Source organism: Schistocerca serialis, chromosome 8, assembly GCF_023864345.2.
Source record: "Schistocerca serialis cubense isolate TAMUIC-IGC-003099 chromosome 8, iqSchSeri2.2, whole genome shotgun sequence".
In the NCBI taxonomy this organism is placed as follows: domain Eukaryota; kingdom Metazoa; phylum Arthropoda; class Insecta; order Orthoptera; family Acrididae; genus Schistocerca; species Schistocerca serialis.
This window is the reverse complement of record NC_064645.1, coordinates 437,246,396-437,267,736: the sequence shown is the minus strand read 5'-3', so window position 1 is coordinate 437,267,736 and position 21,341 is coordinate 437,246,396. Positions and strand designations below refer to the sequence as shown.

General features: G+C 44.2%; 1 protein-coding gene across 2 annotated transcripts in view; it reads right to left on the bottom strand.

Annotated features, from left to right (window-relative positions):
- The window catches only part of LOC126416770 (zinc finger CCCH domain-containing protein 13), a 386,118-nt gene extending 373,765 nt beyond the window's left edge, over nucleotides 1-12,353 (bottom strand). For both annotated transcript variants that reach the window (XM_050084619.1, XM_050084621.1), the window contains exon 1: nucleotides 12,242-12,353. In XM_050084619.1, coding sequence (XP_049940576.1) covers nucleotides 12,242-12,335 — 94 coding nt within the window. In that variant the 5' untranslated portion in view covers nucleotides 12,336-12,353. The remainder of the gene's footprint in view (nucleotides 1-12,241) is intronic.
- Nucleotides 12,354-21,341: the final 8,988 nt, after the last annotated feature.

The following is a 21,341-nucleotide window of genomic DNA, read 5'->3' as shown; positions in this document are numbered from 1 at the left end:
GACACTTTTAACACTTGAAAATGGGCTAAGACCGAAATCTAGATTGTGGAATAAAAGCTGTTATACAGTCAAATGGCGGTTATATCATTCAAAAAATTTTATATGACTTTCGCTCCACACCAATGAAGAGGCATGTGTTCATCTGAAATTTTTTGTTCGGAATCACCAATATTATCACCCCTCAAAGCGTGTACCTTTCCTCCTGACTCACCCTGTATTCCGAGCTTGTACTCTGACTCTGATGATTTCCATGTCGACGGGAGGTTAAACCCTAATCATCCTTTTGTTCCTTCCTTCTTTTCTTTATTGCTTTCGTAATTACACATTGACACGTCAAATAACACAAACCTACAAAATTTCTTCTTCTTCTTCTTTCTTTATTGTTTTATACAATAACCACCTGAGGGCATTTAATAACTGACAATCTTATTTCACTCGTATGAAGTTCCATGGAGTCCATCATTAGACATAAATAACTAACAGGGCTAGGAATTAGCATTGTTAACAAATAATTAGTTATTACGATAAGGACAGACGATCTTTTTTTTAGGCGTGAGTTGACTGGTGTGCGCCAGTGGAGTCCACAAATTATTGCGATTGCTGAGGCTCGATGCCTTGAACGTGTTGGAATTTAGAGATGAATGCCTTTCTCTTGAAAATTACTTCCGATGTGGAATTAGATTTTTGGCTGTCGGGCAAGGCTCGTAACTCTTGCAGGTGGGTAACTTCCAATTTAATGGCTGCATTACACAGTGTGGTCTGCCGACTGCTGTGACGGGAAGTAGTATTCAGGTCTGCCAGTTCTAAAGTATTATCTACGGAACACTAGCGATTTGAAACTTCGACTCTGTGAAGCCGTGCAGGTTAACACTTTCTTCCAATTTATGCTGTATGACGTCGTGGAAGTCTGAACTCTGGCTACCATTTTTTTAAAGAGTGACCAGTTAAAACCTGGCAAAGTTTCGGCCTCTAGTCATCTCAGAGGCCACCCAGAATCCGTGCCATTCATAGGAAGCCTGTTTCGTTACAGTATCTGCGCCACGCCTTCTTTAGCGGCATTCATACATCTGGCTGAGCGTCTTGCGGCTTTACTGGTGTTCCGTGCAGACACATACACATTTTTAACAAGATCAGTGTCTCAAAGTGGCGACTCTTGCGAGCAAATAATAAAGGACTAACCGTCAGTCGTGCCCCACTGTCCGTATAACAGAATGTAAGGGCTTCATATTTGGATGTGGTGCGGCGTAGATCCTTAGTCCATGGCGCTATATTCATGTGCGGTACCGTCAGAGGAGGCGGGTTTCTTGAAGCACGTGATCAATGGCTCCGTCCGTCGGTCATAACTAATGTCATGGGCAGAGTGAGGATTGAATACTAGTTCTCAAAACTCACGTCATATGCACGAGAGGACATCTTATTTCAGGATAATGCAAGTTTCGCTTCGTGAGTAAATTTACAAGCAGTTTCTGTACCTACATCTGCGTAGAGCACTGCATGGGTCGTAGCAGAGGGTACTTTCAATTCTATCACATAGGTTTCGTATAGTTCCACTCGCGTATGGAGCGAAGGAAGTATGCCTATATGTCTCACTTCACGTTGCAATTAGTCTATTCCTGTCTTGCGTCCCATACGGGAGCGAAATTAAGACAGTTTTAGCATTTTCTTAAATTCCTCACTTTCTTGAACTTTTTAACAAGGCTTACGGGGGATTATTGTCGTCTATTTTCAAGAGTATGCCAGTTCAGATTGTCAGCACGTAAGTGACGCCCTTCCACGGGCCAAACAAACCTGTGACTACTAGTGCTGTCCGAACCACACACCATACAATCGCCGTTATATGGTTTGAGAACTCACGTTTAATGATACCTTTTTTATTTTACAATCGCAAACTTTCAGCCATGTTAGTGTTCGCTGTTAATTATGATACACGACAGACAGTCGGGGGGGGGGGGGGGGGGGGGGGATGGGGTAGAGGGTAGAGGGTAGAGGGGAGAGGGGAGAGAGAGAGAGAGAGAGAGAGAGGAAATTACAAATACAAACATCACAGTTAGGTTAAAAGCTCTGCATTCGTGTCGGCTTTTCAGTCTGGGATTTAGATGATTTTATACCTTAGGCCAAGAACGCTTTTTCATCTTTTTCCCTTTTCTCCTTAAAAAATACATACGTATTCAAATGTCTGACAAAATCGTACACACTGATTTCTAGAATTTCACTCTTCATTTTGCCACTGGCGCACTGTTCCCTGCGCTCCTATAGGAGTACCTACAACACTATCCCGATATTCGTTATTTTATTTCAGTTGAAATTTGTTTAGGTTGCGGGGAAAGGTATCTGTACCGTTAGGTACAGGCTCTTCTGTTCCTTGACATGAACAAAATGACTGAATTCTCCTTCCGGTTTTACTTGTCCATCGAGTTATTTATTTAGCTCTGTTTCCCTACTCTGCGTTGTCTTCCCTCCGCTTCTTCGACGTTCCCATTTTCGAGATGGCTGGTCACACTCCTCTTCATATTAATAGGTGGTATTCTTAGAAATACGTAACTGCATTTTGTTTTAAATCCCGCCTACACTAACATCATCAAATAGGTGGCTAACACTGTTGACTAAAGATGGGGACGGAAGTTAATTAGGGGACCATTCAAGGAACCATGCTGGCATTCGGTCCATGCAATTAAAAAAACTCACGATACCCAAGTATTTCCACGTCTGTGGTATATCTTTATCGAAATTTCATCTAGTTGCGAGCTCATTTACAATAATTTCAGTGCAGAGGAGATGAAGTGTATAAATATATGATGGGTACTGGGTGTGTCTAACGTTACTGAACTTTTTAGATCGCAACAGAGCATGCCCAGAAGACGTAAATGTGCAGCATATCGTCATCTTTAGGATTCTAAATGTTGAATCGGAGGCTTTATGGGATTGGAACATCTTACATACTGTACAGACAAATGGCTGTAGTACAATGAATGTAGAACGAGTGTTGATGACATGGACTTCGAGCAACAGTACGGAAAGAAGAGGAGTCACAGGTCCTCCGGGTGGATTACACCGCGTTAATATCGTGGGATCGTTCGATTGGCTGTGACAGATAGACGGATGACAACTACTGAAATCCCAAGAGAGCTTACAGCTAGTGTCACCGAACCGTCGATAACAGGATATTCGGAGCTGGGTTGAGACCCTGAGTTTACATGCGTCGCTTACCCCTGACAACAGACCACAGACAACAGACACTTGCACGGTGTAGAGCCACAGTGACACGTCGTGGTGTTCAGTGTAGAGTCGCGCTTCTGATTGTGGCCGTCAGATCGGCGCCAGCGTGGCTGTGGACAGCCTTGCGTAAGGCTGCAGGAGGCGGTGACTCCAGAGACCTCTTATCTTCTCCACTCCAACCATGATGTGGGGAACTACTGGATATGACAACAGGAGTGATTTGGTACTTTTTGAGGGGGGCTGAATGGAAGGCAAAAGAGGTGAAAACTGTTGATATGCCTGTCATGTCAAGAACACCAAATGTTATACTGTAGCAAGGTATTCCTAGACCTTACACTGCAGTACATACAACAAACGCTTGGAGGAGTACATGGATGCTTGCTGGGCTGGCCTGACAGACAATGTCTGGGATGCCATAGCAAGCGTCAAGAAAGCAAATCTTCTTGAATCTTAACAGCATGTGCTGCGGCTTTTCAACAAATTATTCATGCTGACATTCCGAGGCTGTTTGCTTCTACGCCACAACACATACAATAGTGTACCCGTATCCTGTGTGGTGGAAAATGCGCTTAAAACGTTGCTGAAGAAGATGGATGCAACTACTGCTGAAGCCCTAAGAAACATGCGTGGAGACATCCTGCACAGGCTACGTCAAAAGATCTGTATGTCTGGAAATTGGCCAGACCAGTGGTGCCACTCCATTTTTATACCACTGTTCAAGAAAGGTTCTCCATTTGACTGTGCCTTTATCAGTAAAGTTTTGCTCACTATACTGAATGGCTGAAGACCTTCTTACTTCCACAAATATCAGACGAATAAAGTGAGTTTAACCCAGTCAAGGGACCCCGTGAGCAGATCTAAACATCCAGCAGCTCATAGAGACGGCAAGGGTTTATAATGTCAGGCTGTTCACGTCTCATTGTGGGTTACAAGAAAGCTTTCGACAAGGTGAAATGGTCAAAGCTATGGAGTATCCTCAACGAGATGGATACGCCGAGACGCCTGCTATAACTGATGTGGCAATTGTATTTTCCGAACACAGCGACAGCGAGAATCAATAACACCTTCTCAGACATCTTTTCTACTAACGCCGGCATTCTATCCACGCTGTTGTTCAGTTCATGTAGTATGCACATTATAAGGGATGTTCTTGAAGGTATGGTTGTATGTGGCAGAAAAATTAACAATCTCAGGAACTCAGACGACTATCTGACATTTGAAGACGATCATTTACTGGAAATCATCATGGGAAGGTTGTCTTGAAGTCAACAAAACAAACAGCAAAATGATGATTGTAGATCACCGTAATGACAACAGACCTGAGATCACAAAACTGCTTGTTACGAGGTCGTCAGTCGCTTCGAGTATTTAGGATCTGTTGTCACTGATGCCAGAGATTGCGAACGTGAGATCGAGAGGCGCAATTAGATTGAGAGAAATGCTACAGTAAAACTCGCTCGCATCTGGATGGACACCTCCATCACAGCTAAGAGAAAACTCACTCTCCTCCGATCTTCCCTATGTTGACTTATGCAGCAGAAACCTGGACGATGAAGACGGCAAATCGTCACAGCGTTGATGCCCTGGAAACGTGGTGCTATTATTTCGAATACTGTGGACAGCACATCGAACCAATGCTGAGCCAGCAAATGAGACAGTCGAGTTTTGTCAATCAGAATCAGTTACAATATTTTGGTCTGATTCCCAGAAGGCAAGAGGCAATGGAAAGATCAATGTTAGCGGGAAAAGTCGACAGCTGAAGACCTAGAGGACGTGCACCATTACTGTGGACCGATCAGATGAAGAGATTGATCAGATGAAGAGATGGGCTTGCAGAGCTTCGTGGAGGCAGGTCGTCAAGGGGCTTACCACGTGATTCCACTACAGCACTCCACTACTGCGGACGGTTAGACCAAAAACAGAGAGAGAGAGAGAGAGAGAGAGAGAGAGAGAGAGAGAGACTAGCGGTAAGAGGTTGGGGGAGGAGGGACCTTGTGGGGTCACACTTCATACTTGTATTGATAATGTTATTGTTGTTGTTGTGGTCTTCAGTCCGAAGACGTCTCTCCATGCTACTCTATCCTGTGCAAGCCTCTTAATCTCCGAATATCTACTAAAACCTACATTTTTCTGAATCTGCTTACTGTATTCACCTCTTGGTCTCCCTCTACGATTTGTACTCCCCATCTGCCCTCAAATACTAAACTGGCGATCCCATGATGTTTCAGGATGTCTCCCGTCAACGGATCCCTTCTTTTGTGCCACAAATCTCGTGTCTCCTCAATTCTACTCACTACTGCTCATTAGTTACATGATCGATCCATCTAATCTTCAGTATTATCCTATAGCACCACGTTTCGAAAGATTCTATTCCCTTTTTATCTAAGCCGTTTATCGTCCATGTTTCACTTACATACAGGGCTACACTCCAGAAAAGACTTCCTAGCACTTAAATCTATATTCGATGTTAACAGATTTCTCTTCTTCAGAAATGCTTTTCTTGCCATTGCCAGTCTAAATTTTATACCCTCTCCACCTCGGCTATCATCAGTTATTTTGCTGCCCAAATGACAAAACTCGTCTACTACTTTAAGTGTCTCATTTCCTAATCTAATACCCTCAGCATCACCTGATTTAATTTAACTAATTCCATTATCCTTGTTTTGCTTTTGTTGATGTTCATCTTGTATATTATTTTCAAAACACTGTCCGTTCCGTTCAGCTGCTCTTCCAAGTCCTTCGCTGTTTCGTACAGAATTATAATGTCATCGGCAAACCTCAAAGTTTTTATTTCTTCTCCATGGATTTTAATTCATACTCCAAACTTTTCTTTGGTTTCCTTTGCTGCTCGCTCAGTGTACAGATTGAATAACATCGCGGATAGGCTACAACCCTGTCTGACTCCCTTCTCAACTACTGCTTCTCTTTGACGCCCCTCGACTCTGTCGTCTGGTTTCTGTACAAGTGGTAAATAAAAAAAAAAAAATGGTTCAAATGGCTCTGAGCACTATGTGACTTAACTTCTGAGGTCATCAGTCGCCTAGAACTTAGAACTAATTAAACCTAACTAATCTAAGGACAGCACACACATCCATGCCCGAGGCAGGATTCTAACCTGCGACTGTAGCGCCTAGAACCGCACGGCCACTCCGGCCGGCAAGTGGTAAATAGCCAGTCGCTCCCTGTTTTTTACCCCTACTACCTTCAGAACTTCAAAGAGAGTACCCTCAACATTGTCAAATGCTTTCTCTACGTCTACGATATCTGTTTGGAATGGAACGATAGTTATTATGTGATGATCTCCACAAAGTATGATATACGTAAAACTGACTTTTGCTTCACGGTCCGTCGTGTACGTTTCACCCCGCACACGCGTTTCTCTCGCTCGATGCGCCGTGTGAGTCCGGCCTCCGCGGCTGGTGGAGTCAGAGCTCTGTCGGCCTCGCCGCCCACGGCGCCGCCCCCGGGCAGCGCGCCCCCGGCGGCCTTGGCTCTCGGACGCCGCCCAGCACTCGCCCGCTGGCCCACGCGCCGCCCAGCAAAACACCGCCGATCGCATCCTGCCGGCTCCGCCTCTCACACACCGCTTCGTATCTTCCATCAGTTCCCAAGCAACGGCTGATTGACGCTTTGGCACTATAATACCTATCCCTGCCGTCACTCACTGCGTAGCCACCTGTCATTTCCAAGTCTCTTTGCGTGATATGCAGTCGGCTGCGACGTTTCTCACCATTCTCTTGACGTCAAACTTCACCTGCCTGTTGATTTCTTGTTATACATACAGATTTATCTCTAATGGATTAATACATCTCTCTCTCTCTCTTCTCTCTTACCTTATTGTCTTCACTGTATTATAAATTCCTCCACAATCGTCTCTGTTTCATCGTCACTAGATCACTCATCCTGCATATGATGGGAGAAGCTGTTCGCACAGGCGACTTGCTCGCGAGGCGCAGGAGAGAGACGGGCCGCGGCGCCTACGTCACGAAGGTAGGCCTGCGCTCGCTCAGCTCGGCGGACAAAATACTTCCCTAAACATGTTAACTCGCAACTGGGCGTGTGCGTAGTAACGAGAATTGCATATTCTACTGGAATCTGCTATTATGAGCTCTTACTGATTAACCGTGCCTCTCGGCTTGTTTATAGCATTTAGTTCAAAATGGTTCAAATGGCTCTAAGCACTACGGGACTTAACATCTGAGGTCATCAGTCCCCTAGAACTTAGAACTACTTAAACCTAACTAACCTAAGGACATCACACACATCCATGCCCGAGGCAGGATTCGAACCTGCGACCGTAGCGGTCGCGCGTTTCGAGACTCAAGCGCCTAGAACCGCTCGGCCACCCGGCCGGCGATAAGACGGTGGCAGGTTAACAGTAAATGGCCAGTTAGGACCGGAACATGGAACAGTAAGATCAAGACCTAAGCCTATGAAGTGATACCTTTGATTTTAATTACACGGAAAGTTGTTTTGACTTTCGTATATGCAGGCTCAGTCTTTCCAACGACCAATTCTTCGTGGATTACGTAATTCTCGTGATGGCTATTTCGCTTTTCCTTCCCAGTACTTCCTGTTTGCTTCATTCCTGAGTGACTTACGCAGGATGAACATCAATAAAACCGACAAACTGCAGGGCCGGTTTCCTGACTGGAAATGGAGGAAAAAAGGTCCTATGAACAGCTGTCCGGAAATGGACGTGACAACAAATCGTCCCGTAACACAGTACAGAGCTGCATCAATCCACGTCACGACAGATCTTCAAAGTGTCCTCCACGGGTTTTCAGGTGATAGGGATAGTAGCGGTCGTCTTGCAGAAAACACATAATCGTGCTTACACTGTGTTGGCAGGTCACTTGCTTGGAGCTTGTACTAGGATTCGTCTGAATATCCTGTAGAACCCGGCCCACCAAATCTGGCGGACGCACAGTCCGCCTTCTCCCTGCACGTTAGTCTCTCTGCAAGGACCCATGACCACACAAACGCCCAAAAAGGGCTTGAAATGTTAAAAAATGGTTCAAATGGCTCTGAGCACTATGGGACTTAACTTTTAAGGTCATAAGTCCCTTAGAGCTTAGAACTACTTAAACCTAACTAACCTAAGGACAACACACACCCATGCCCGAGGCAGGATTCGAGCCTGCGACCGCAGCGGTTGCGCGGTTCAAGATTGTAGCGCCTAGAACCGCTCGGCCACCCCGGGCGGCGCTTGAAATGTTGTGCGATGTGGTTGGTGTGTGTGAGGGTACTTGTTTTGGTATAGACGTGCTGCCTCTCGGTAGTTTCCATCCGCTTGGCTGTACACAAACATCATCTAGTCTTGTTTCCGTCACGAATACCGGACCATTCTGCTGCGTCGATCACACAGCCTGCAACAGACAAGGAAGACATGACACGTGGTCTGAGGAACACTCATTCGTCAGCTCCATCTACCGTGGCAACGATGTATTTCCGGACACATGTTCATAGGGCCTTTTTTCCTCAATTTCCAGTCAAGAATCCATAGCTGCGTTTGTCGGTTGTATTAATGTTCACTTGGTAAATGTGCTCCTGGGTTCAGCTTAAACTCCGTATCTGAGTGCGGAAGCTCTGTCTCACCGTGCTGGAATCATCTCGTACCTCCAGACCGTTTCCAAGAACTCTTCCTCCTCTTGCGACTAGAGAATAAATTACATAATTGTTAACTACCAAGGAGTATTCACTATTTTTTAAAAATTTCATTATTTTCTGTATTACAACACTGAATGAGTTATGTAAATTATATAGGCGCCCACTCACAAGGGAAACACCACATTGTACCCTCTTCAGATTTAGTGGTAAGATCGCCCAGTGGACAGCCCGTCAAAAACTAACCACAAATCAAGCATGAAAACAGGAATAAGGTGTACTGAACTGCGAAAAAAAGAAAAAGAAAAACAGCGAATGGTCCTCTTAACAAGTGTAATATCGAGACGAACAGAACAGCCGCGGTGTTGTGGTTAAGTGGTCACTGAGTTGGGCTATAAACCGAACGAGCCGTGTTCAAAAATCCCTCGTGCCATTTATTTTATTTAATTTTTTCACAACATTATGAACTGTCTGTTCGGTCATTGGCAGTTGCTAGCTATACTTTGGTTGTAGAATATGAGTCATGTGGTAAGAATACGTCACCGTCGCAAGTAAGTGTGATGAAGCCCGCCCGGTTAGCCGTACGATCTAACGCACGGTTTTGCGGGTGCGAACGACCGCCTGGTCCCCGGTGCGAATTCGCCCGGCGGACTTGTGTCGAGGTCCGGTGAGCCGGCCAGTCTGTGGATGGTTTTTAGGCGGTTTTCCATCTGCCTCGGCGAATGCGGGCTGGTTATCCTTATTAGGCCTCAGCTACACTATGTCGGCGATTGCTGCGCAAACAAGTTCTCCGCGTACGCGTACACCACCATTACTCTACCACGCAAACATAGGGTTTATACTCGTCTGGTGTGAGACGTTCCCTGGGGGGGGGGGGGGGGCGGCAATTGGGGACCGAATAGCACAATAACCCGGAAAGAGTGGTTCGGTGTGAGGTGGTGGAGGGGTGAAGTGGACTGCGGTAGTCGTCGTGGGGTTGTGGACCACTGCGGCTGCGGCGGGGACGGAGCCTCTCCGTCGTTTCTAGGCCCCCGGTTAACATACAATACAATACAAGTGTGATGAATAATGAGAGCAGGCGAGATACCATATAGAAGTTTCACATAAATGAAAACAATACATAAACGGATGACAACTATGTTACATCGAAGGAATTCAGGAGCCAACAATCCCAAAACGGGACGCAACTTCAAAAATGTTAAAAACATATGTTTCGACAGAACACAGAGAAACTGTGTGATTGTGAAACTGTTGCGTTCATTTGTTGCAGCTTATGTGACAAACTACTATGTTTTCATAATTTCCTTGGAAGTGGTCACAATCACATTCATACGAACACCGAAATCGAGCAAGGAGGCACATCTCACTCGCCAGGCGTACAAAGTAGGTGCGTCGGGAAGAGACTCTTATCATGTGACACACGTACTGTCATTAATGCCGTGTATGACATACCAGACGTCTTTCCCGGTGGAAGATTCGCTTGACTTATCGCCTTGTCATCGAACGCTTGCGGTTCCCATTCGGAACCCACTTCCTTTCTGCTGCTAATAGAGTAGATGTACAGAATCAACTGTCATTTTAGGTCCCTTCCCTACACTTCGCTGGTGCAAACGGAAGTTACACCACTACACAGACAGCCGAACAACGTAACCACTTACCCACGACGCCATTGCATTTCCTGGTTGCTCCGTATTGTACACTACTGGCCATTAAAATTGCTACACCACGAAGATGACGTGCTACAGACGCAAAATTTAACCGACAGGAAGAAGATGCTGGGATATGCAAATGATTAGCTTTTCAGAGCATTCACACAAGGTTGGCGCCGGTGGCGACACCTACAACGTGCTGACATGACGAAAGTTTCCAGCCGATTTCTCATACACAAACAGCAGTTGACCGGCGTTGCCTGGTGAAACGTTGTTGTGATGCCTCGAGTAAGGAGGAGAAATGTGTACCATCACGTTTCCGAATTTGATAAAGGTCGGATTGTAGCCTATCGCGACTGCGGTTTATCGTATCGCGACAATGCTGCTCGCGTTGGTCGAGATCCAATGACTGTTGGCAGAATATGGAATCGGTGAGTTCAGGAGGGTAATACGGAACGCCGTGCTGGATCCCAACGGCCTCGTATCACTAGCAGTCGAGATGACAGGCATCTTATCTGCATGGCTGTAACGGATCGTGCAGCCACATCTCGATCCCTGAGTCAAAAGATGGGGACGTTTGCAAGACAATAACCACCTGCACGAACAGTTCGACGAAGTTTGCAGCAGCATGGTCTATCCGCTCGGAGATCATGGCTGCGATTACCCATGACGCTGCATCACAGACATGAGCGCCTGCGATAGTGTACTCAACGATGAACCTGGGTGCACGAATGGCAAAACGTCACTTTTTCGGATGAATCCAGGTTCTGTTTACAGCATCACGATGGTAGCATCCGTTTTTGGCGACATCGCGGTGAACGCACATTGGAAGCTTGTATTCGTCATTGCCATACTGGCGTATCACCCGGCTTGACGGTATTGGGTGTCATTGGTTACTTGTCTCGGTCACCTCTTGTTCGCATTGACGGACTTTGAACAGTGGACGTTACATTTCAGATGTGTTAGTACCCGTGGCTCTACCCATCTTTCGATCCCTGCGAAACCCTACATTTCAGCAGGATAAAGCACGACCGCATGTTGCGGGTCCTGTACGGGCCTTTCTCGATATAGAAAATGTTCGACTGCTGCCCTGGCCAGTACATTCTCCAGATCTCTCACCAACTGAAAACGTCTGGTCAATGCTGGCCGAGCAACTGGCTCGTCACAATACGCCAGTCACTACTCTTGATGAACTGTGGCATCGTGTTGAAGCTGCGTGGGCAGCTGTACTTGTACACGCCATCCAAGCTCTGTTTGACTCAGTGCCCAGGCGTATCAAGGCCGTTATTACGGCCAGAGGTGATTGTTCTGGGTACTGATTTCTCAGGATCTATGCACCCAAATTGCGTGAAAATGTAATCACATGTCAGTTCTAGTATTATATATTTGTCCAATGAATACCCGTTTATCATCTGCATTTCTTCTTGGTGTAGCAATTTTAATGGCCAGTAGTGTACTTGTTGCTCTTGGACCGCACCCTGATACAATTTTGCGCTGTTTTTTTCACAGTGCCTTACACCTTCTTCCTGTTTTCATGCTTGCCCTCTTTTCAGTTTTTGACCACTAAATCTGAGGGGGTGCGACGGCGAGTTTCCCCTGTCAGTGTACCGGCATAGCGCCGACTGCGCGACATCGTTTGCTGTTTGGAAGGTTAGGACAGTGGCTGTCGGCAAACTGAGATTGTTAGTCGGTGCGCGAAGCGTTCGCAGAAGGCCGCGTGCGCCGCGGACGAGACTGCCAGGCTGACTGCGGCGCTGTGCGGTACTCACTGATGCGCTTCACGTGCACGTCCCTGTTGAAGGAGACGCGCGGCCGTTGGGAGGCGTCAGACCGCTGCGAGTCTGACCGGCACACATCAGGCATGCCTCACGCCGCCACCATCTGCAACAGCAAACAGACACTGTGTCAGCGCCGGGATCCGCGCACACCTCTCAACTACAACTTCGTACAGCTACCGAGTGGCTACAATTACCCCTCAGTGGTCCACTGTGGGCCGTAATTATCGCGAGGCAGCGAAACTTGTTGGATATTATAATGTGTTGATGCACAACCGATTTACGCTGGAAAAAAATTAGTTCCAATTCCGTATTACGTAATGGTGTTCTGAGATTTTTGATTAAGGAGTGTAGGACGTCAAACGGGCCGACTTGGAGCAGGAGAGGCACCAGAGGACATTTTAATTCCAACTGTCCATACTTTTACCAATAAATTCATAAAACTTTGTCAGCATGACCAGGGAGGATTCAGGATTCACACTAATAACAGTGGAAGTTCAAACACATAAGAGAATAATTTTTTTTTTGCTTGTGTAATTTCAGCATTTTCTTTCACTTACTATTGGCTGCATTTGTTGCTATGGGTACACTTTTCTTCATAAGTAAGAGAGATTGTTCGATGAATTTTGCACAGCATACAAACCATACTTACAGGTGTATGAAACTCTAGAATTTTCCAAACGTATTAAAAACTGTGGTAAAAAATGAAGTAATTAACTTTAAGAGCTGAGTTGTTTTCTAAACATGAGGTTTAAAATGCAACAGTTCATTCATTTTTCATAAATTAAATAAATTCTAGAGTTACTTATACCTGTAAGTATGGTGTGTGTGCTGTGCAAAATTCATCGAAGAATCTCTCTTACTTACGAAGAAAAGTGTACCTATGGCAACAAATGCAGCCAGTAGTAAATGAAAAAAATGATGAAATTTCACACGTAAAAAAATTATTTTGTTATGTTTCTGAACTTCCACTACTATGAGCGTGAATCCTGGATCCCTGCTGGTCATGCTGACAAAGTTTTACGAATTTATTTGTAAAAGTATAGACAGTGGGAATTAAAATGTCCTGTGGTGCCTGTCTTGTTCCAAGTCGGGCCGCTTGACGTCCTACCCCCCTTAAATAATGTATGTCTCATCTCTAACACGCGTGCTTCTGACTTAAGGGGAGGCGAAAGGCAAAGGGGCTAAAAAAATCGATTTTTAGGTTTTTGCATATTTGAAATGTCCATCATCTCCTGCGTAAAACAGTTTTTGTTTTATATAAATACAACACCTTTTCACGCCATGCACGGATAATGCACAGGCTTCTTTTATTCCTTGTACGGTATTTCCTGCTTCTATTTCTAAATTAGAATCCATTGGCCATATTCAGAAGAGAATGGGGTCAAGGTTGAGAAGATTTTTAAAAGGAAAGTAAAAAAAATAGTACTGGAACATGGTAAGAAAGTAGGTGGTAAAGGTCGTCTGACAAATGTTGAAACAGATAGGTCACAGAATTATTATGGCTTGGCCATTAGAAGGAAGCCTGGAAATTTAGAAAACATGAAAAAAACTGTGTGGTCCACCTTTTTCCATGAGCTTTCCACAAATGAAATTGCCCGAATGATCATGAAACTTGATGCAATTACAAGACAATTGCACTGTATGACCACAAACATTGTTTACCTGGAGCAGTAATGAATGAAATTAAATCTATATTTAGAGAAATTTGTAAAGACATTTTGTTGAAGGAAAGTCTTCATCGGAAACCGCAAAACGTAAATGAATGTGTGAAGTTTATCATTTGGATCCGGTTATAGAAAATTGTATTTGTTCAGATTACAGCCCTCAATTCTGATGTTTATGACTCTATTTTATGCTTCAGTGGTGGTGTAACAAGAAAACTGAGTGTTTTGGAAGTGCTGGGCATAAAATCTAGTGGAACTACTACAAAATCGTTAGTGAAAATAGGTAAAGAGAGAATCCGTGAAGCAGACATTGCAAATTTAAAATGCACAAAAGAAGCTAGACAGAAAAGAAGAGGGAGTAAGAGAAGAAAAGAAGATCAGTATGATTCAGATGATGCTCAGTACGGTGCAGAAAAATATTAGTGGTGAGTGCTTTTCGTCAATAAGTACACTAAAATTGTTATACTAAAATTGTAATATTGTATTTTAAATTGATTTTTCTCAATATTACAAATGTTTAAATGTATTTGAAATCTTATGTGACTTAAGTGCTAAGGTCATCAGTCCCTAAGCTTACACACTACTTAACCTAAATTATCCTAAGGACAAACACACACACCCATGCCCGAGGGAGGAGTCGAACCTCCGCCGTGACCAGCCGCACAGTCCATGACTGCAGCCCCTCAGACCGCCCGGCTAATCCCGCGCGGCTCAAAACTACAAAAAAATGGTTCAAATGGCTCTGAGCACTATGGGCCTTAACATCTGAGGTCATCAGTCCCCTAGAACTTAGAACTACTTAAACCTAACTAACCTAAGGACATCACACGCAACCATGCCCGAGGCAGGATTCGAACCTGCGACGGTAGCGGTCGCGCGGTTCCAGACTGAAGCGCCTAGAACCGCTCGGCCACATCGGCCGGCTACAATCAATAAAAATTTCACTAATTTAACATAGTTCTTTTGAAAAGTATCTATGCGATGGGTGGAATAGCATTGGCAGAATAGGAATAAAAACTGGCTTCTGTCTCCTCTTAAGATTAATTCGATTGCCAAAGGGCTAACTGTCCACAAGCAGATTATGAAAAGCGCGAGAACTGTTTCAATAAAGGCGCAGTGTCGGTTGCTGCGACGGATCTTCGCTGCGCTGCACAGTTACACGGTTGAATTGCCCTATTCTAGTTTGTTTTATATTACACAGCTTAGAGGCGCGCTGTTCTAACAAGTGCGTGTCTCGTGACATCCCTACTCCCTCTCTTACAACTGTTTGTATGACTCATATGCGGCAGGTTTCGCTAAACTGTGTGGGGGGCTGCTAGTCTCTTTAAACCCGTATTTTTTCCACGGTCAGCTCCTAATTCATAATTATACCCCAGTAACAGCCTTCGTGTACTGAACGCATCTTGTGACGTATGGCACGTGAATTACTGGTGTAAGGGGGTGTTGCGGTTAAGAAAAAACCGTCAGGATCTTTCTTAGGGAGTTGCTACCGGAAAGAGTTCCTTCTTACTTATGAGCCGGTGCCAGCGCCTTTTCTCTCGGCAGCCTTGTTATTCATGAAAAATAAAAAAAACTACATGGATTTTGCAATGGATGCCGATAAACTATCGTACGAAACAAACTGGCCATATAAAAGTTGTATTTATTTGGCACAATTTCCTGCGCTCCTGTCTATAAAATTTCAGTCGGTGGCAATAGCGTTCCTCCTACAACACGCAACCCTCCAAACGCTAATTAACTAAAGGTGTGCCGGCTCAGTCGTCACCCGCTGCGATACTTCTACCGCGCCTCATATTGAGGCGCTGTGGTGATTCTAAATGTGGCACCTCATCAGTTAGTTACACGTTCCATAGGTCGTTTGAATGTTTTTTTTATCGGAATGATGTGGAACGAGTCAGTTACAGGATTTGTATATATGATTAGGGTTAACGTTAATGGACACATTATTATTTTTAGTCCTACTCCCGCAACTACTCTTAATTATTTTTCTTTTTTTCTATTTTTTTTTATCACTGGCTGTCAATTTCAAGTAGAAATTCGTCAGTAGAACAGAAGCAGTTGTCCAGGAGAAATGATTTCAAATCAGATTTAAACTTACTTCGCTACTGTCAGATATTTTACGTTATTGAGGAAATGGTCAATAATTTTTGTTGCTGGATACTGGGCTCCTTTTTCAGCCTCTGACAGCTTTAACTATAAGTAATAAAGGTCATTTTTCCGTCTAGCGTTGTAGGTATAGACATCAATGATCTTCTCACATTGTGATGAATTATGTATGACAAATTTCACTAGCGAAAGTAAATGTATTGTGATGCCACAGTTGAAACGCATAGCTCCTTGAAGAGGTACCTACATGACATCTGTGGGTGAACACCATATACTCGTATTATTCTTACTGTTCGCTTTTGTGCAATAAATACTTTCTTTAGTGATAAATTACCTCAGAAAATTATTTCGTAAGACATTGTTGAGTGGAAATATTAAAAAATGTCAGGAAGCTGAACGTTAGTTTCTGAGATTAGCAACTATATAAATAGTATAAGTAGCTGAACTCAGTTGTTTGAGAAGCTCAGCAATATGCTTCCTCCAGTTCACGTACACCCAAAATTGTGTAGCATTCTACCTTATTTACTGACCCCTGCTCATGTTCTGCATTACTTGACCCAAAAAAGAAGCCGCCTGCCGTGGAGTTTTCTTCCACCACCGGCTTTCATCCTCTAACGACCATTAACGGAACCCACCCTACCGGGGCACACAGTTTCCACGCCCTGGACGAGCTTGGTTTCTTGGTTTCTGTGTCGCCAACGTCGGCAGCCACTATCGAGTGATCCAGTGCTTTAAGGTTGTCCCTTCGGGGGTGCGAATCATGGAATACCGCGTTGAATGCTCAGGAAGTGCTTGGTTGCCTTGATTATCATGAACAAACGCTCTGGTTATGATTCAGAAAACCGTTGGTCAGGCAACTTGAGTTTCGTTAAGATTTTATGAGTGCCGTGACTCCAGTCTTGCTGGTTTGCTGAATTTCATAGGAGCTCAATTATGGGACAAGTCATGAGCAATATTGTACAGCTTTTAGTAACTGCGTTGAAAAATGTGCACTTACATATTTGTCTATGTAAAAATTTGTTTAATAGATGTTTGATACACTTCATGTCAAGGCTGTATCTTCCATGCATGGATAACTTGGAACTGATAGAAAATAAGTGTTAAATATATTTATTGGTTTATTATGATGCCTTTTCTGAAACTATTGCTCTTGCATTATGTATTTGCTGAGAAAACTGTGGAGGTGTATCAATTTAATTCTTTGTATGTTGTTCTAAATTGTGATTGGATGAGAGTTCGTGAATACTTTTATTTTTGAAGGAAAGTTTTTAAAGCAACAAAATTGTAATTGATTTTGAAGAAAAGTATCACCTCTCTCTATCTAACTTTTCCACCCACTTATAATGTACCTAGGAGTATAATTAGATCTGACACTGATGTGCAGCATTTTACTGATGCGCGCACTTGGTATTTGCAATGCAATGAATAACCATTATAAGTAACGTATAAAGCTCTACCTGGCACGGATGTGTTATCAGGGTTGTGTCAGAGAAACGTTGTACGTACTTCAGACTTCAAATAACAGATTGTACAAGGGCATGCATGTTCGAGGGGTCGTTTCGTGTTACGAACGTCAGTCATTTTAATTAACAGTGATATACTAATGTTCACTTATTACTGTGTACTGGCGGTTTGCCACGTGCCCTTTTCCGCCGCAGCGTAATCAAAGTTCTTTCTCACGCCATTTGATCCAAATCGTGGCTCTTGCGTGTGAATGGAGAGTCATTCTGCTAACAAGCCATCGAACTAATTTTCTTTAATAATAGTGTATGTATTGCCACTAAGATTCTACTTGTGATTCCAGACAAAGTGAACCGGATGGAATAAAGTTAAGGAAGGCTGTTACTTGAATAGTGTTTCAAAACAATTTTTCCGATTTCACAATACTGTATCTTCTACACGAATTATGAAAGAAACGTGAGGAAATTTTAACTATCACACTGACAAGGTGGTGATTCACGTGGTAGGAGTCTCCTTCATGCAACTAGGTCGCCCCCTCGCTAGTTCATTACCTAATGTGCGTCGAGTCATTTCAACAGGTACGGTTTAATGGTGACAGAGATTTCCGTCGACAGTACTGCACCGCCGAGATTGGCTGATCCACGGTAAGTGGAACTGCGCTCTACCAAATCTACGGTCTTGTGGTTTTGGTACACTAGGTAAATAACGTAGTAAATGGTAGGATTAGACGCAGTATTGGTTGCACTAGTAGGGAAAGAAACATAAATGTATGTGTAAGAGAGAAACTGTGGGCCGATGACTTCTCCCTGATTGTTCAAAAAATGGTTCAAATGGCTCTGAGCACTATGGGACTCAACTGCTGTGGTCATAAGTCCCCTAGAACTTAGAACTACTTAAACCTAACTAACCTAAGGACAGCACACAACACCCAGCCATCACGAGGCAGAGAAAATCCCTGACCCCGCCGGGAATCGAACCCGGGAACCCGGGCGTGGGAAGCGAGAACGCTACCGCACGACCACGAGATGCGGGCCCCTGATTGTTGTTTGTTTGTCTGTCTGGCTGTTTCTTTTGTACATAATTAAAACCGCACTGCATTCAGTGTTAATCCACTACCAATATATACATATATAGCTTTTATTTAGTACTCAACAGAACGGACTCCATAATGATCAGACGCAAGAGTTTCCCATTATTATTGATAAGTGCGAAAATTTTTTGCGAATAACAGAAACATTTTTATGTAAGTTCGATTGATGTGCTTAAACGATGGTTGGTACAGTTTTGTTATGCGTTATTTTTATTTTAGCTTATTGTTGAGGAAGTTGTGTTTTCTAGCGCTATAAGATTAATCTGTATTGTTTTGTTTACTTTTACTACAATGTACCTCTGCTTCATTTTATGAATCTACGATTTTCAAATAAGGCCTGAATTAAACAGTTTCAAATGGTTCAAAAGGCTCTGAGCACTATGGGACTTAACATCTGAGGTCATCAGTCCCCTAGAACTTAGAACTACTTAAACCTAATTAACCTAAGGACATCACACACATCCATGCCCGAGGCAGGATTCGAACCTGCGACCGTAGGGGTCGCACGGTTCCAGCCTGAAGCGCCTAGAAGCGCTCGGCCACAACGGCCGGCAACAGTTTACATTTGCTATAAATACTGTTTACTTTTAAATAACAAACAGGAGGATTACCATGTAGAACAAAAACGTTCTGTAGGTTACCTGACCCTTTATATATTCTCAATCAACTTCTAGATGGTCGACCGCTTCCGATTTTTGGGGGAACCTAGAAAGACACTGACCGCATACGCAAAGAAACCGAACATTATGAGGTAACACCAGATAAGTATGCGACACTCTTAACATGGGTATTATCTTAACTGACCAAAGCTACTTGGAAAACTACGGTATTCTACGCTTACTTATGGCAGTCTACAATAGCCTCCGGTAGTTTTACAACTCTACACAAAAGTGAATGAATTGGCTCCTGACATTCTTGCAAATGTAGAGCACTAAGTTGACTTTCGTCTGGATGTTTGTACTGCGTCCAGTGGAGGGCACACTGAACATGTGTGAAAGATAAACGAAAACTTGGATCTCACGCTAAGTCGTGAAAAGTACCCCACAGTTGTATGCGCATTCATGTAAAGGATATGTCGTTGTAACATCGTACAGTTATTTACAAAATAAAAACTTAAGTTACAATTCATCCAAAATTTTTGTCTTTATTTAGTAAAAGAGATTCTGTTGTGAAATTATTTGAATCTTTGTGAAACACACTGCGTAATAGAGATATCAAACGATGTAACACTGTAGGATGTGAATTGGCAACCAAGCAATATCCCAGTCAAGTTTAACGTCATACATCTGTAATGCACGGAGATCCACAGCTACTGTGATAGCTGTTGCTGTTAACCTGCTCACGACACACTTCCAAGAAAGTCGCATAGTAAGAGAATACGAACTTCTCCTTTTCAGGAATACTGCATCTGTCGGCTCGTAAAAGGCGACCATTACTGAATGCAACCCAGATAAACCGATTTCTGCAGTGAACGAAACACTTACGAACAAGATGTCAGTGCCACCTCACATGAAACGCATTTCATGAGCTACACGATGCAAACGTCACATCTGGAAGGTATGCACTGCAATGTAACGTGAGAGCGTAGTCTGCGAGAGGGAAAATTTCGATTCCTTTGGAGAAACTGCTGGATTTACCTGTCGCTGATGAAGAACACTAGATCCCAGCATCTTTGAAAGCAGGTAAGCAGGCCGTTTTAGATCGCTAACGGCTGTACTAGTGGGATGTTCTATAGCTGTGGTAGCACAGGTGTACGGTCGATGACTGTCAACACGAATCAACTACTAGCGGCCGCTACAGCCGTGAGCGCCGCAAGCACGGTGACACAGGCGTACCTGGCGTCCAGAAGCAACACAAGCGCTCGCCTTCGGACACCGCTTCTGCTGCGAGCGCTCTGATTTACTGGCCGGGGTGGTTCGGACAGAGGCGCGCCTGTACCGCCCGGGAACAAGGCCGGACAATAACGCTAATGGGCATGCATAATTCACCAGCCTCGCGACGGCCGCTCGGGCACTGCGCGTCTGTTTGGGCTCAACGAAGCCTTAGCACTGCTCTCAACAATTTCACTTCAAGGGCTGGCTTTTTAACTCGTACATTTACACAGAGCGGCATACAGCAGGAAGTGTTTGGCTCCACGTCGTTTACCGACCAATGGTGCGCGATGGTTAAGGCTCGAAACTCTCATCCCAGAAATTCTGGGTTTCAAATTTCTGTCCGATTGTGTACACCAGAGGTTATCAACCTTACTTAGACCATTACCCCTGAGTAAAATCAGAAATTAGCTAGTACCCTCGCTATTCCCCCCGTCCCGCAATCTGTTGTTCGCCGGCCGCGGTGGCCGAGCGGCTCTAGGCGCTTCAGTCGGGAACCGCGCGACTGCTACGAACTGCAGGTTCGAATCCTGCCTCGGGCATGGATGTGTGTGATGTCCTTAGGTTAGTTAGGTTTAAGTAGTTCTAAGTTCTAGGGGACTGATGACCACAGATGTTAAGTCCCGTAGTGCTCAGAGCCATTTGAACCATTTGAACCTAATTAAACTGTAGAAAGAAAGACTTTTCTTGGAACGCTTTTATTTTCAAATTGATGAAAGATGACTGATATTTACTTTGTGTGTGTGTGTGTGTGTATGTATGTGTATGTGTGTTAGAATCAATGACGAAGGAATTCTTGGTGCATTGCAAGTGCTACCCGCAACTCCTTGTCAGAAGGGGAAGCTAACTATACACAGTCAGGGTACATACTTATTACAAAACATGTTTCCTCTCCGTCG